Genomic DNA, 16,120 nt, shown 5'->3' on the forward strand with positions numbered 1-16,120 from the left:
ACCACCAGGTTTAACATTTGAGATGGTCCTGACTGAGTGATATGTTGTGTTTGCCTTGTCTCGGATGTAACACTTTGCATGTCAACCAAAAAATTAAATTTTTGTCTTGTTTGACCTTCTGCCGCATAAAGTATATCTCATAACATTTTTAAGATGGGTCTTTTTCCATCAAGGCTCCCATCTTGCCACTAACTCATACAGGTTATGAGTTATTGGCAGATTATGAGGATATCATTCACTTTTGAACATTGACTTCCATCTCAGGCATTAAACTTTGTAAATCTTTTATAGTCTTTGTTGGATTCAGAGCCGCATTCTACAGTATGTATCAGGGCTATGTATCAGCGTGGTAAAACAATCACATATACTCTGAGTAAGTTAAGTTATATCACTTTGATTACACACAGATGGAAAACATTATACTAATATTCATTCGCACCTTTATTTTGGTTTTGGTTTTGCACCTAAACTGATTTAAATATTTTCTTTTTGGCAGCTGGATAGTGCCATAGCAAAGGGTTTGAATGTTTAATGCATGCAAGAAATACTGTTATTTTAAAAAAATGTTTTTTACATACTTTTTTTTACAAATTTGAGATTGTATAGATATATAAATACAGTATAAAGTCAGATTTGAGAGTGTCGTGATTTTAAGATCAGTGACAAAATGTGGAAACTTCGCAATGAGGTAAATACTGTACATTTGCACTGTATGTTTCAACCACCATTTTGCTGTTTTGGTTACAGTACCACAAACTCTTTTAATGTTGTATGTTCGGAATAAAAATAATAGTTTGTCTGATTCTGGTCTTGTTTGTCCCCCAAACCCTTTTGCATGTTATGGGAATCAGGACTTTTTTATATTTCATTATTATTTTAAAAAAAGTAAAATTTTATATAGCGAATATAAAAGTGGCTTCTCAATTAATTACGAAACATTATTATTATTATTATTATTATTATTATTATTATTATTATTATTATTATTATTATTATTGTTGTTGTTGTTGTTGTTGTTGTTGTTGTGTTTTATATTATCTTGACAGTTTCGCAGAATTTCACTTTACTTCCATTTGTCTTAAATGATTATTTGTCTAAAATAGTCCTTGGTCAGCATTTTACCTTCTCATGTATACTGAAACTTTTTTACTTTATAACTTATTACAAGTATTACTTTTTCAGCACTGAACTCAACCGCTTCTGCGACTTCCTCGTTTGACATTAGTCACATGATTCGAGTTCGGTCAGATGATATATAAGGAAATCCTGATTTGAGAAAAAGCGCAGCTCAAAATGCAGCTCTGGATTAGGAAGATAAAAACTAAGGGAACATTTATTATTCATTAAAGTGACTCTTCCGTAGCTTATTTGTTAGAGTGGTAAAAGAAAAAAATGTATCTGATGAAGATTCAAAGTATAACTTTAGTAGTTATGTTATTGCTTTTGTCGTGGTGTCATGGTGATACAGAACCGGAGAAGCAAGGTGAGGTATTGTAAAGTTATGGTCAAATGCAGGCAGCATACTGTATATATATACTGTATATATTACTTAATTATGTAAAGTTAAATCGCTTGAAAAAATAAGAAGGTGGTGTTGAAATGGGAAACAATGTGTTTTCGGTTTCTATGCTCTATTTTGGGATTAATTTTCAATTAACAGAGTAATCTTAAGTATTTCACTGTAACTTTGTGAAGAGGGCTGATACAGGTGCTTGACAACAATTAATGCATTTCATGCATTTCTTTTGCAAGGCTGGAAAGTGTTTTTTTTTTTTATTTGCTAGCAGATTTCTTGTTACTTTCGTTTATGCAGATGTTATTGTGAAAAACCAACCTGTGCTGGAGAATGAGTCACTCAATACCCGGCTGCTGGGCAAAAACAACGCAACAGATAGTACCCAGCTAGCATATGGGTTTATCTCATGTGCAGTGTCTGTTCTCTTTTTTGGAAGCAATTTTGTCCCTGTGAAAAAATTTGACACTGGTGATGGTAAGGATATTAAGGCTTAATGTGCATTGTACACACTTTTTTAGAAGAGTTTATTGTCCCTTAGTATTTCATAATAAGGGGAAATAAGTTAAAAAAACAACTAAAAATTAATATCATTAAGATGGTACAAAGCTGATTGTTTAAATGACATGATTTAGTTCAAAGTTTTGTGAAAGAGTACAACATGTTCAGAATATAAGTGTATTTTAGTGATGTTTTAGTTACTCTTACAGCAATAGTCAAATCATAAGAATTATTTTAATGGTATTATTATTTATTTGTTGCAGGGATGTTTTTTCAATGGATTCTCTGTGCTGCTATTTGGAGTGTTTCTTTAGTAGTGAACATAATCCTCCAATCCCCCAAATTCTGGCCACTTGCAATGTTAGGTGGTTTCATATGGGCAACAGGTATGACTTCTATTCCTTTTCTCTTAGAAATATGATAATTGTTTAATCATAATATGTAGTGTACAAGATTGGCTTATTTAGGTTTACCCAGTGCCAGATTCTATAAGAAATTGTATTATATATATATAATGCTGGTAGCTGTAATGTAATGTACATTGCTAGACAGTAACACAAATGCCATCATATTTGCATTTCATTTCACTTGCAATTTATAGTACAATTTGCAACAACAACTAAACAATCAGTTTAATATTGAATGTTATGATTATCATTATTTTACTTATAGCTTGCACTAGTGTTTTTTAATATTCTAACTACTTTATTAAAACAGTCTCAAAGAGACCAAGCTTGACACATTTAGAATTCTTTAATATTAACCACAGATTTGATCACAACAGCTCAATGTAAAATATACATGAGCAGGCAACACCAAGTGATATAAGAAATCCATCACATTTACCTATTAAATTGAATTCGCTCATTGTCATAAGTCCCTCATCAGTAGCATAATTTGTTCCTTTCTTCACATACAAAAACCTAGAGTAAAAATCTACTTTATGTACAGTACTAGAGAAAAGATTAGATTATCTCTTAATATAAAATTATGGCTATATTTTCAGCAGAAAATCACCATAGAATTGTTTCTGCACAAAACAGGAAAAATATTGACAAGGGTAAAAATGTTATACGTTTAAAAATGTTTTCATATAACTGTATAATGTGGTTTGTGCAAAATGTATCTTTTTTTTCCAGGTAACATTACGGTTGTACCTATACTTAAAACGATTGGCCTAGGGCTTGGGATTTTAATTTGGGGTTCCTTCAATTTACTAATGGGATGGGCAAGTTCCCGGTAAGTTTAATATCAAGAGTCTATTTTAAAACGCAACACATTTTTAGTTTGAAATAAATGCTTGCTGTGACTTAAACATCTTAGCCACAACCAGGAGTTAAAGTATATACTATATTACAAACATCACAAAATTGCTCGAAGCCCCCTTTGGAGTCTTTTATTATAACTATTTTGCCTATCATTAATTTATCTTAGACTACAAAGGAAAATATAAGAATTTTGGACAAGTAAAAATTAAAACCAAAAATTATGTTTTAATGAATAGGTAACAGCTTGCATAGTCAAGAAGCTTTATACTTTGTGTTGTTGTACTTATGGTATATGGAGGATTTGTTGTTTCTTTGAGGTTCGGTTGGTTTGGAATAGACCCTGAAGAGGTTAACAGCCCTGTTTTGAATTACTGTGGTGCAGGTTTATGTTTCTTAAGGTAAAGTTATTTGTTTTTTTTTCATAATTTATATACAACCTTATACCCTGTATAATGTTTTTTAAATCCAACTCATGTTAGGCCTGGAAGAACATACTGTATATGTATGTTGTGTTTGAATGGTTAAGTTTTTAAATAGATTTTAATTGTTTTATGAAATCTTCAGCACATCATCAAGGATCTCAGGTTAAAGAGTCTTTAAAGAAGAATATTTCTCAACTGCATTGTAAGTTTAAAAACTAGGTACTGAATTACTTAGGCCTTTGAGAGTATGAACTGATTCCCATGAGGACAAATAGTTTAAGGAGTTCACTTTTAAAAAAAGCACAATTTAAGAAACTGATAAATTACCAGAATATACTGTATTGTAGTAAGTGATGCACACTGGCTGACCAGTCATTGGTGTGTTTCAGTCAAAGATGCTAATGTTTCTATATAAGCATAAAGTAAGTGATTTTATGAAAATATATGTCTAATTATGTGACTTTTTTTTTAGTGCCATAACATTTTTCTTTGTTAAAAGTGATGTTCAAAGATCCATGACCTCAGAAGAAACACCACTGCTAGTAGAAAGTGTAAGCATAAATGATGTATATGATAATACAGTATGTTATGTCTAATTTATTTGTTTACTGTATAGTTCCTGTACTGTCCAGGGTTCATGAGAGGACCTTCAGATAACTTATACAATTAAAGTATACAATTTTGTTGATACTTGTTGTAACACTGGAATTTTAGATGTGCTGTAGCTTGTTATTACCCTTCACGAATGGAAGGATTTTTCTGAGTCGCGATTTCAATTATTCACCAAAACTGATGATCAAAAATCTTTTAACCAGTGCACATGAAATAATCTGGAATGTGTATGTACTGTAAGAACTTCACCCAACAGATGAGCACTGGCAATCATGCCAAATCAAAAGAGAATATTTTCAATATAGGGGAATTTGTATGTGTGCATTCATTTTTATGTGATAGAGATAAAGAGAAGGGAAGATGGCATGATTTTATAGTGTAATACAAAATGTAAAAAGATATAGATATAGAAAGGGGTGCATTACTCCAACAATATTCTTTTTTTATTAGAAATACCAGCTATCTTCATAGCTACCTGCATCCTAGGGCTTGCAGTGTTTTTCACATGTGTCTGACGGATTAGTCTTCTTCATGTCAACAGAAAACAAATTTGTGGATGGTGCAAAAAATAAGTACAGGATGAGGATAAAACCTGACATGTTAGAGCTAGTGTTACATGTGACATTAAAAGGTTTCTGGAAAATGTTTTGCCCAACCTTTGTTTTTTAACTTGATGCTATTAACTGTATATATTGTCCTTATTATGGTTCTTCTGTTGTTTTTAATTAATTTATATGATTTGTTTTTCAACAGAGAATTAATAGTGAAGGACTGAGTTCTATTGATGAATCATGGGTAGATGGACTTAGTCCAAAGAAGAAACGGTTCATGTATGTGTTTATTTAATTTTGGATTTTGAAATCTAGTAATTTTTTGCTTGTGACTATGTATATTGCATAGTGTAGAACAGAAGTCTTCAGTTCTTGCCTTGTGGTACGAAAAAATTAGTGTTATATAGACCTTGTTGTTAACTGCATTTGACCTGATAAATTTCACATTAAAGTGAATTCTTACAGATTTCTTAATTTAATAACTTTTCATTCATCACTTAAAGTTTTTAATTTTATGTGAACTGAAGGATTAATTACATTTGCTACTGCTCACAGTACAGTTGTGAATGATATTTTTAAATTAGTTATTTTCTTCCAGCTAATTGAATATATGCAACTCAACCTGCCCTTGTCAATACTCTCATTGTTTAACTGATTTGATATTACTGTAAATTAATCAGCCTTATAGCTGATGATTCATTTATATAAAAAGGCAGAGTTAAATTGACATTTTTAAGCAGACTCACATGCTCTGTTATTGGAGAGACATGAGCTTCTGTGTTTGGCAGATTTAGACAAGATTACTGTTCTTGTTTGACTACATTCCCCAGGAAGTTGTGGGGAATGTTCTGCCACCCTCAGTCACCTGACTAGTTGGGAAAAATAATTGTTGATCAGGTGATGATTTAAAAACCAGAAAGCTGAGGCTTCCAGATAGAGTGTAGAGGAGGATTTTGGTGTAGTTCCTCTGCACTGTAAGTACTGTATAAAACACTGGTATTGTACCTGATGGCTGCATTTTCTGACTCGCAGTTTTTCAAAGATTGTTTGCTAAGGTACCTCAACCCCTAAGTACAGTATATCACATATGGTGGGGGTTGTAGTCTGGGGATCTGACCATTTGGTGAAAGTGACGGGACTTTTTTGGAGAAGAAAAAATTAAAAGTTTGGTCTAGAAGGGGATGCATGATCCCAGAATTCTAATCTGGCAAAAAACCTGGTTGCAGGAATTCAAGCAGTGAAAAGAAGAGATCCTCGGACTGGCTAAAAGAGGCAAAGGAGTCTTGGAGCACTTTACATGCAGAGTATGAGTATGGAAATGGATTGGAGATCCAAAATATATTTGTCTGAAACAGTGGTACAGCTAAATTGTATATCCCAAAGGGAAGTAAGGAGTGATGAACTGTACTCCAGGAGACCCTGGAAGTGGGAAGAGAATAGTTCCTAACACTAGAGCCAGATGACTATGTGCCTCACCAGAAGGGGAGAAAAAAAATATTAAATACTTTTGCCACTTTGGCCTGAGTTTGAGGAGGAAGACCTCAGAACAGTAGAGGAATACTCAGAGAATAATGGAGGGGAGCAGCTAGAGAGCTTGGTGATAGAGCCACTAGAGGAAAGTGTATTGCCACCCTGTTAAAATTAGAAAGCGATAACTAGCTGCCACTGCCTTGCCAAGAGCCTGAAATTGGGCTGGTAATTGAGGAAGAAAAGTCAGATCGTTTCAAATCAGGAATAGAGAAAGAAGACCTCAAGTCTGTTCTCTGATTGTGATGGAAGAAGAGGTGGAGAGGCTGCTTGTTGATTCCAAGTTACAAATGCAAGAGGCTGTCTGACAGCTCTAGGAAAATACAGCTGGTGGATAGGAAATACAATTGGTGGGTAACACAGTTGGGAATAGATCTGCCATCTTGTCCTACCTAACATCCTCTACCAACTGGGAGGAGAGGTGGCCATTGAATATACAGTCTTCGGCCTGTGGAGTGCCTCCCTCATGAGGGCGGGGCATGTGTTATGGGTCAACAGGATGAGACAAGTTGCCAGTTCATGTCTGAATGATATTCCCTGGAAGGTATGGGAATTCTCTGCTGCCCTCAGTCACTTGACCAATTGGATGAAAACTATTTTTCAGGTGATAATTGAAAAGAAAGAACAGGAAGAGAGGTAGCAATATATGGACAGTATGTGAAATACAGAAGGACTGAAGAAGTCTAGTTAGGAGTTAGTCTTACTAGCCTTTTGTTTTGTTTCATGGTGACTTTTGTGGTTTCTGTGCTCTGCAAATAAAACTGGTTTTGTACCTTACAGCTGCGTATGTGTTTTATTTTATTGAGATCTGCCTATTCAAAGATTGCTTGGTATGACACAGGAGGGTCACAATGGATAGCAGCAAATATTGTTACAAGAATCTTTAATATTGAGCTATTGTGTTCTTTTTTCTTTTGTTTAATATTGAGTAGGATTTTTTAATGATTTGAAATGAGGACATTTATAATCTTCCACACCCTTGTTATTACAACTAACCGATTTTATTTTTCTTTAGAGGCTGTGTTTTGGCGATTATAGCTGGAGTTCTGTATGGAGCTTCTTTTGTGCCAGTACTTTATATTAAGAATCATGCTGCAAGGCACGAGAGTAGATATGCTGGAGCAAGTCAATTTGGTAAGCCTACAGTATGTATGTTTTGTTTTTTTCAGAATAACATTATTTCTTTTGAATAACCCAACTTCTCATTTCCACATTCAATATATACTGTATAGATGCATAGATCCAAAATAAAGTAATATGAGCCAGAGTCAGTTATGTATTCTGAATGTTGTTTTTTTTTAACTGTGTGATAAGAAGAATAATTTTTAAACAACAGACCTAATGTTTTCACCCAATTTTGGTTAGTTTCAAATAAAGTAATTAAGCAGAAAATAATTTACCAACATACAAATATTTTGATGTATAACATGTATTGTCTTATTATATTTTACATTTATTTCAGTGATTAGCATTCTGTGCTAATTTATGTTTTTGTCCTTTCCCCATTTTTGCAGATCTTGATTATGTTTTTGCACAGTTCAGTGGGATCTTTCTCACTAGTACAGTATATTTTTTGATTTACTGTGCAGCAATGAAGAACAAACCTAAGGTTTATTCTAAAGTAATACTGCCAGGTGAGAATGTTTCCAATTAACTTAGAAAACTCTACAGAGACTACAAAGCCTCTTTACTGCTGCCTATTTCTAGTTGTCTTGCCAAATACATTTTTTGTTCCCTGGGTCCTGTTAGTTTACATGTCCCAAATGAGAAAATCTCTCTCCCTAAGTGTTATTTGGAACATATATTTATAGGTGGACAGGGTTTCAGATTTATCATTGTCACTTCTGCCCCTGATGATGCATCAATATCTCTGTCCAAATGTAGTGAGATCATAAACTATGGTTAAAAATGCATGTTGACTTTAGGATGTTTCTGAACCTCATTTTTACATTTCCAAAAATACAATTTGTATTTTCAGAGTGGCACAGTGGCACAGTGGTTGACATTACTGCCTTGCGCTGCTGGGGCCCTGGGTTAATTCCGGACTGTAAAATTAGCCCTGGAGTGTGTCTGCCTGTGCCTTTGTTTGCCCTATGATGCACTGTTGGCCTGTCCAGGGTGCATTCTGCTTGGTGCCTGTTGCTTGCCAGGATAGTCTCTGACTCCCCCGCAACCCTGAATTGGATGAAGCAGTTAGAAGATGGATGCATTTAGTGTTTTCAGTACTTAAAACATAAAACTTTTTTTTTAGTGCTTTTTGGACACAAAGTATCACTTACAAAAAGTGTTACTGAAACCCAGTCTCTACATCTTTTTGTTTTTGTAATGGTAAATTTGAGCATTAGGTATAGTAATTGATAACTTTTCTTATAGTGATATAAATAGAATATTAAGGCACAAAAATATTATCAAGGTGTGGAGTTTTATGAATTCTTTATTGTGGGGCCAATGTATTAGATACATGTATTATTGTACTGTATGTAGGTAAAGTTAATCTCTTGATAGTTCATTGCACATACAGTAACGATAGTGTAGTACTTGGATGGTTGCTTACAACACCAGAGCAAATTTCTAAGTGACATTCTGGGTCACTGAGCAATAAAGTACAAAGCATTTATATCTGTGGCATATTTAGCATTCTGAAGTCCTAAATGCAATACTGAAAAATGTACTGCTTAGATGAAAGTGTGGATGTTAGGCCTTTGAAGCCTGATGACATGATTATTGACGTCAGTGCTTTAAGAATGGTGAATTTACATACCAATGCAGACAGGCTAGCAGAAGGATTTGTTACTGTCATCTCAGGATTTGTAGGATTGAGCCCAAAAACTTCAGAGCTTCAGATGGGAACCAACAGAAGGAACTAGGCTAATTGTCTATATCTTTCTTCATTAGGTTTTGCATCAGGTGTCATGTGGGCAATTGCAAACTGCTGCTGGTTCCTGGCAAATAACTACCTCAGTGCAGTTGTCAGCTTTCCCATTATCACTGCAGTAAGTTAAACTGGTGTACTCAGTTTGTGTTTTTTTATACTGGTGTTTATAATGAAGATCATCAGGTATTTTTACTTTAGTAAATGTAATTAATAATGTAAAGAAGAAAAATGCTTAGTCTTCATGCAATACGGTATGTATTCTCATTTATCTGGAAGCAACTTCAGATTCATGTAATGTGGTATAGATTATTGATAATTAGTGTTTTCTTATTGTACTTTGGTTATATACTCCAACTGCAAACAGTTATTGTATGAAACGTACAATAAGTTCTAAGTTTTTTTTATTACTCAGATTAATTATCTTAAGAGTTGAATTTGTCAGTGTATCGGTTTTGCAGTTTACATATTTTCTTAAATTGTACAGCATAATATTATTAATGCATATAATAATACAAGATTTTTGGATGTTCATGTTCTATCATTTGTAATCATTAAATATGATACAGTATTAATAATTCATTAGGATTTATCATGTCTGAATATGAAAATAAATAACCCTGTTTTAAAACTACAAAGATTATTCTAATTAGAATATACTTTCATGTAACTGCCTATTCAAAATGTTGCTGTTAACGTTATTGAAATTACAGGTTAGTGTTGTCACTGAGGTTTAAAAATACACAATGTCTTAAAAATAAAATAGTTCAGCAATGTAAGGATGCACATAGATAAAAGCTTTTTGTATGCAATCTGTTTGTATTATCTTCCAGGGTCCTGGATTAATTGCTGCTATTTGGGGAGTGTTCGTTTTTAGAGAAGTTAAAGTAAGTACTTTGAATTGCAGTTCAACCATAAAACGATAAACCAAATTAAACCAGTAATGAAATGTGTATGATATTTCTAATAATCCTTACCTGTAAATAGAAAACTGTATCCTTGTTAATCATATTTCATGTTATCACTGGTTTAGCTTCTTTTGATGTTTTATAGTTCAATATTTTTTACTACAAACTGATGCTTGATTCCTGCTACTTTTTGTCCGTACTATGTCCGTACTAATATTATGAATCAGACAATTCAATTCACGCCTTCTTTACGGAGCTGGCAAGATTGCTGCTAGCTGGAGAAGGTGATTTCAGTGAAGCCTAATTGAAGTCAATAATTATCACATTAAATATGCAGGGTCTTCAATCAATTTTTGAATTATTCACTCCTGCTCCTGCATAGAGACACTGAATCATAATTGTGTTACACAACTGTAAAGTGCACTCTCATTAAACTGCATGTACTTGCAAATTTCAGACTTCTATGCTCAGAAAGAAGGCTGATATATTTGTAAAGATACAGTAGATATGAATGGTCATTTAATTTGTTTTAAGGACACTTTTCTTACAATTAAATAAGATAAATCATTTTTCTTCCTGAAAAAATTTTTGTGACTTAAATTGCTTTAGCATTTTTCAGCCTTGAAAAATACGAGTCTCAAGCAGAAGATTCTTAAGAAATTAAGGGTGGTCTGAAAGTTGAGTTATATTAGATAAGAGGCTCTGACAGAGCAGCCTTTTTTCTTAGATTCAAAATTAAGAGTAAACACAGAACTACAGTATATACAGTTTAATGTATTATATAGTTTAATATATTAAATAATGATATAGTTTTGTAGATTGCCAATGTTTGTATGAATACGGTACAGTATGTAAGGGATCTGTTTCATTCTTTCTCTCTGCCTGCAGCTCTCTAATTTGATATAAAATATGCTTTCATTTGAGCTGTAGCTGTTTTTACTTGATTTTGTAGCTCTTATATTTTACTTTGATGGTCATGTATTTAATTTAATTAAAGTAACAAATGTAACATCCTAAAGTGTTCTACAGTGAATCATACCTGCAACACAGAACAAGTCTGAAAGTGTGGAAAGGGATTCAGCTTGTAAATCTTTATTCTGGATGCTTGACACTGACTGAAGAGCATCAGAAGGAGCACACAAAAAGTTTTAGAATGTTGAGTCAGTTTACTATAACTGTAAAGGATTTAGAATGAAAAAGAAATATTTAACCTGTCAGCACAAGTCTGTGAAGTTGCCTTGTTAATGTATAAATATATGCCTATGTTATAGTGTATACTATATAGATCTTTTATGTCACATTTATATTTCAGATGTATTTTTTCTTGTTTTACTCCACAGGGATTACACAACTACATGATACTGGTTTTGGCTTTCTGCACTGTTCTAGCTGGGTCAGTCTTAGCTGCGATTTCAAAAGTTTAATCATAGAAATTAAACTTAACCACAAGATGGTGCTGAATTACTGAACACTTCAGGATTTGAGGCACAGGGACCTGGAACTTCAGTAGTAGAAACTATTAAGTATATTATGCAAAACCCTTTACACTCTTAATTGAAGAATGTTTCTCTGTCACTTTTTGAATAACTTTTTAAACACTTTGTAAGCCATTTGTGATTAATTTTCATGACTGTTATAGCACTTTTGTATGTAAAAATGTGGGGAGGATTATGTAAATACCTCTTCTTGATGGAAATTTAAATTGCGCATTATGAAAGAAAATTGTCTATTTAGAAAATTCAACTGTTTGGTACAAGATGTTCTTCACTTTCATTAACAACTGATATTTTCTTTAATTAAATTATATATATAAAATTATGTGTTAATATATGTAAGAATGTTTATTCTAAAACATTGCATGCTTTTTATATTGTTTGTCATTTTTTTTCCTTAATTTTAAGTTTTTTGAGAAATAGAAAATAAGAACAAAACATCATCCCTCCCATCCAAGACCCCATTCCTTCTTCCCTATTAAGGACCCCTAAAATCAAAGAGCCTTGATAGCAGTAAAGTGTAACCGCATCCCAAGCTCCTGTTGCCCTGTCACCGGCACAATGAATCTAAGCAGTTGAATGCTCCATATAATTAATATGAAGAAAGTCAACTGATGCCAGGAGAGGTCATGTAGAGTCTTCCAATGCAGCTGAAACCTTTGCTGTCAGACTAGCCATCCAGATCTTTTCATGCTCCAGCAAGAGGTGAAGATCACAGTTATCATTTAGCAAGAGTACTATAGCATGGAATATCCACAGTATAACAGAAGCAACCTGTTTACAAGCTATAACTGGATCTAGACACTCCCAAAATGTGTCTAACAAGATGCCTATACTGCCCCATGGACAAATATGCACAAGGTACTTAAAGAAAGCTACAGTACAATATGGCTGTGTCACCAAGGGTCCTATAAACATTGTTTCCCAGGAGACATCTTAGGCACACACTATATAATGGAAAAGATGGGAAGTAATTGAAAGTCCTGGAATAAGCAAAGACCAGTTTTGTTTATGCTTTTATTTCTTGAAAATGTCCAAGAGAAGGGAGAAATACATCTGCAAGAATCCAGTCTACACTATTGATATCATTCAAGAAGAGCAGCAGTGACAGAACAGGTCCATGTGGTACTCCATTAATTACATCATTAATTGAGCTTGTCTATGTATTAACCACCTTTTTTAAAATCTAAATGCAAGCATTTTCCTTTATGCCTGTTACCTCTCATTTGAGAATTTATTTTTGAAATGCACCATATCGTATGCACTGTGTGTATTAATTACTGTTGTAATTATGTGTCAGTTGTGCCACCATTCTATATTGGGAATTTTACAGTCCTTGGGTTCTACCACTGCCTTGAGCAACTGTTGGAAGAGAAAGATACACCAACTTTGCAACCTTGCATTACAAACAGCTTCACTGTGAGCATTCAGTACATTTTTCTATTTGTGTTGTTCATTTTGGGATCCATTGCTGAATGTTGATATCTGAACTTTTCAGTTCCTACTTACCTTAAAAAAATATGCATTTTCACTGCCATGTTAGATTTTACAAGTTGCACCTGCTGTTACTTTCCCTGCTCCAGTAGTTGGAGAGATTTATACTCTTTCAGCTTCTTAATAATGGAAGCAGTCCGTAAAATCAGGCGTTTCGACTTTCATGACATTGCAGATAAACTGCTGACAGAAATATAATTTCTGACGGGGGGGGGGGGGGTAACAAAAACAAATGAAAACTCTGTGAGCGTATCAGCATACCAATAATTCGATCCTCTTAATCCCATTTACTGATACTTTGGAAAAAGAAAATGATAGGAAGCCTAGTAGATCGTTTTTATGTTTACAGTATATACAATGTCAAGCTACTAGTGTATGCTTTATTTTTCAAAAAGGTGCATCAGGCACAGAATGTGCTTCAGTATAGTTTTATTTTGTAATAGAAAAGATTATGAAATTAACTTTGCACTTATATAATACTTTACTTTATGTTTTGACAAATTGTAATTAATAATTTCTTAACTGCTATACAGTAGTGTAATACATAATGTACGGTATCAGTGTTTTCTTTTATTTAACAAATTGTAGTTTTGTAGAACAGTTTTGGTCTCTGTACATGGGAATACAATTTGAGGTCAGTCCTTCATTTCAATTTTTCTTGGAATTTGAAATGTATCATTTGTTCTTTAATTTATCACTGAACAAGGTGGTACTTTCAAAAATAATTACTGTATACACACTTGGGCAAACAAGTGCTTACTCTGTTCAGTACACCCTCTGAATGTAAATGTATGCCTTTTCAGGATCCATCTTCTCTGCAGTACCTCTCCCTTCTGCTGCCAGCCTATGCCCTGTAGCTAAAATCCACTAAGCTTAAATACTATAACTGCTGACCTATTTTCTTTCACATGTTTTAGCTCAAAATGACCAGGAATGAATAATGCATACAATAGATTAAAAAGGCACTACAGCTATAACATCAACGCTGTATTTTGCCCATACTACATGCTTTTTTTACTGGCATTATTATACATTTTATTCTGCAGAGTTGATTAGTTTACAAAATCCTCATAAGATCCATTGGTCTGAAGTGTTTCTGCTCCAGACAGTTCATTTGGCAAAGTGCAGCCACCAAGCGTCACTTAATCAAGAATATAATTGTTTCCCCGAGCAGTTTTGTTTCAATCTAGGAAAATACTTTTGATTTCTGCTCTGTCCTGTGCATCTCTTTCAGTCCATACTCCATATTTCATATATTTATTACTAGCCCTTCTTATATACAGTTGCAAGAAAAAGAACCCTTTGGAATTACCTGGATTTATGCATTAATTACTCATAAAAATGTGATCTGATCTTCAACTAAATCACAATAATAGATAAACACAATCTGCTTAAACTAATAACATATACAATTTTACTTCCTCGTGTCAGTACTGAACACATTGTTTAAACATTCACAGTCTAGGTTAGAAAAACTTTGTGAACCTCTAGTCTAATGACTTCTCCAAAAGGTAATTGGAGTCAGGTGTTCCAATCAATGAGATGAGATTGGAGATGCCCTGCCCTATAAAAAGGCACACAAAGGTTGGTTACTGACAGAGTCTGCTCTTCTCAAGAAAGAGCTGTTCATATGAACCATTCCCTGATCAAAAGAAATGTCAGAGGACCTTAGAAGAAGAATTGTAGAGATGCATAAAGCTGGAAAGACAAATTAAAACAAATTTTCTTCAAATGGAGGAAATTCAATACTGTTGCTCCTCTCCCTATGAGTGGGCTTCCTGCAAAGATCATGGCAAGAGTGTAGCGTGCAATGCTAAAGGGGGTGACAAAGAACCCTAGGGTAACAGCAAAGGACCTGCAGAAATCTCTTGAACTTGCCAAAGTCTCTGTTCATGTGTCCACTATAAGAAAAACACTGAACATGAATGGTGTTAATGGAAGGAAACCACTGCTCCTAGCCGTTGTGCAAGTCTAACGAGCAGCTACAGGAAATGTTTGTTAGAGGTTATTGCTGCTAAAGGAGGTTCTACCAGTTACTAAATGCAAGGGTTTACATACTTTTTCCAGCCTGGACTGTGAATTTTTAAATGATGTGTTCAATATTAGCAAGAAGAAGTACAATAGTTTGTGTGTTATTAGTTTAAGTGGATTGTTTATTAGTGTGACTTAGTTGAAGATCAGACCTCATTTGCATGAGTAATGCTGAAATCCAGGTAATTCTAAAGGGTTCACAAACTTTTTCTTGCAACTGTATATACAGTACCTGTTCCATTCTTATTTTTATTTATTTTGTGTAATTCTCTTTGGATAAAAACACTAACTTAAGACATAAAGATACGATTAGCTATGTTCATAAGTTTAGTAGATTGCCCTTAAATGCTTATACTTTAGCATGTCCTATATAGCATTAATTATCAATAGTCTTCAGTAATTAAAAGAAAATTTGACTCTAGCTATGGGCTCCTGTCCTCTCTTTTGAACATAGAGAAGAGAAATTGACTTAATCTTATAACGGGGACAAAGTGTATAAATGAGTTAATTTTAATTTCAACCTAATAATTTCTCTTGCAATAGTATAGGGTAAAATGATACAAACACTAAGATCACCTGTTTCCCCACTAAGTAAATTTATAGTAGTTTACAATGTCATCACATCTTTCTCAGAAATCCAACTGCAAGAGAATGTACAACTTGCAAATGGATAAGTAAAACCTCTATGGTGTTCTTGGTAAAATAAAATATTAAAATTGATATTATTTGGATCCTATTAAGGCTATATTATTATATATGAAGGAAATTGCTTGTAACTGATTTTAGATTATTTTTTGTTTAATGTATTGCTGGTTTTGACATACAGTAATTCTCATATCAGTTTTTGTTTGGGGTAGAAGTGTCTCTCCTGCAAATTGATAAAAAAAGGAAAATAAATATGAAAATAAAACTGTTACCAGGAAGAAAC

At 33.6% G+C, this 16,120-nt stretch overlaps 1 protein-coding gene across 1 annotated transcript; it reads left to right on the plus strand.

Annotated features, from left to right (window-relative positions):
• The first annotated feature begins 1,246 nt into the window (after nt 1-1,246).
• On the plus strand, nt 1,247-12,042 carry tmem144b (transmembrane protein 144b). Its single transcript, XM_088633262.1, has 12 exons — nt 1,247-1,483; nt 1,814-1,990; nt 2,278-2,400; nt 3,154-3,253; nt 3,600-3,680; nt 4,177-4,255; nt 5,070-5,146; nt 7,410-7,528; nt 7,909-8,028; nt 9,290-9,387; nt 10,100-10,153; nt 11,515-12,042. Exons 1-12 carry the CDS (start codon nt 1,393-1,395, stop codon nt 11,596-11,598), a joined length of 1,203 nt encoding a protein of 400 aa, XP_088489388.1. The 5' UTR covers nt 1,247-1,392; the 3' UTR covers nt 11,599-12,042.
• Nucleotides 12,043-16,120: the final 4,078 nt, after the last annotated feature.

This window comes from Lepisosteus platostomus, chromosome 1 (genome assembly GCF_059453375.1).
Source record: "Lepisosteus platostomus isolate fLepPlt1 chromosome 1, fLepPlt1.hap1, whole genome shotgun sequence".
NCBI lineage: Eukaryota > Metazoa > Chordata > Actinopteri > Semionotiformes > Lepisosteidae > Lepisosteus > Lepisosteus platostomus.

Bases quoted from the DNA above. Each gene is read 5' to 3' on its own strand.
- tmem144b (XM_088633262.1), top strand. From the start codon at position 1,393: ATGTATCTGATGAAGATTCAAAGTATAACTTTAGTAGTTATGTTATTG. The intron at 8,029-9,289 runs GTGAGAATGTTT...TTTCTTCATTAG, and splicing joins TTCTAAAGTAATACTGCCAG to GTTTTGCATCAGGTGTCATG. The intron at 10,154-11,514 runs GTAAGTACTTTG...TTTACTCCACAG, and splicing joins TCGTTTTTAGAGAAGTTAAA to GGATTACACAACTACATGAT.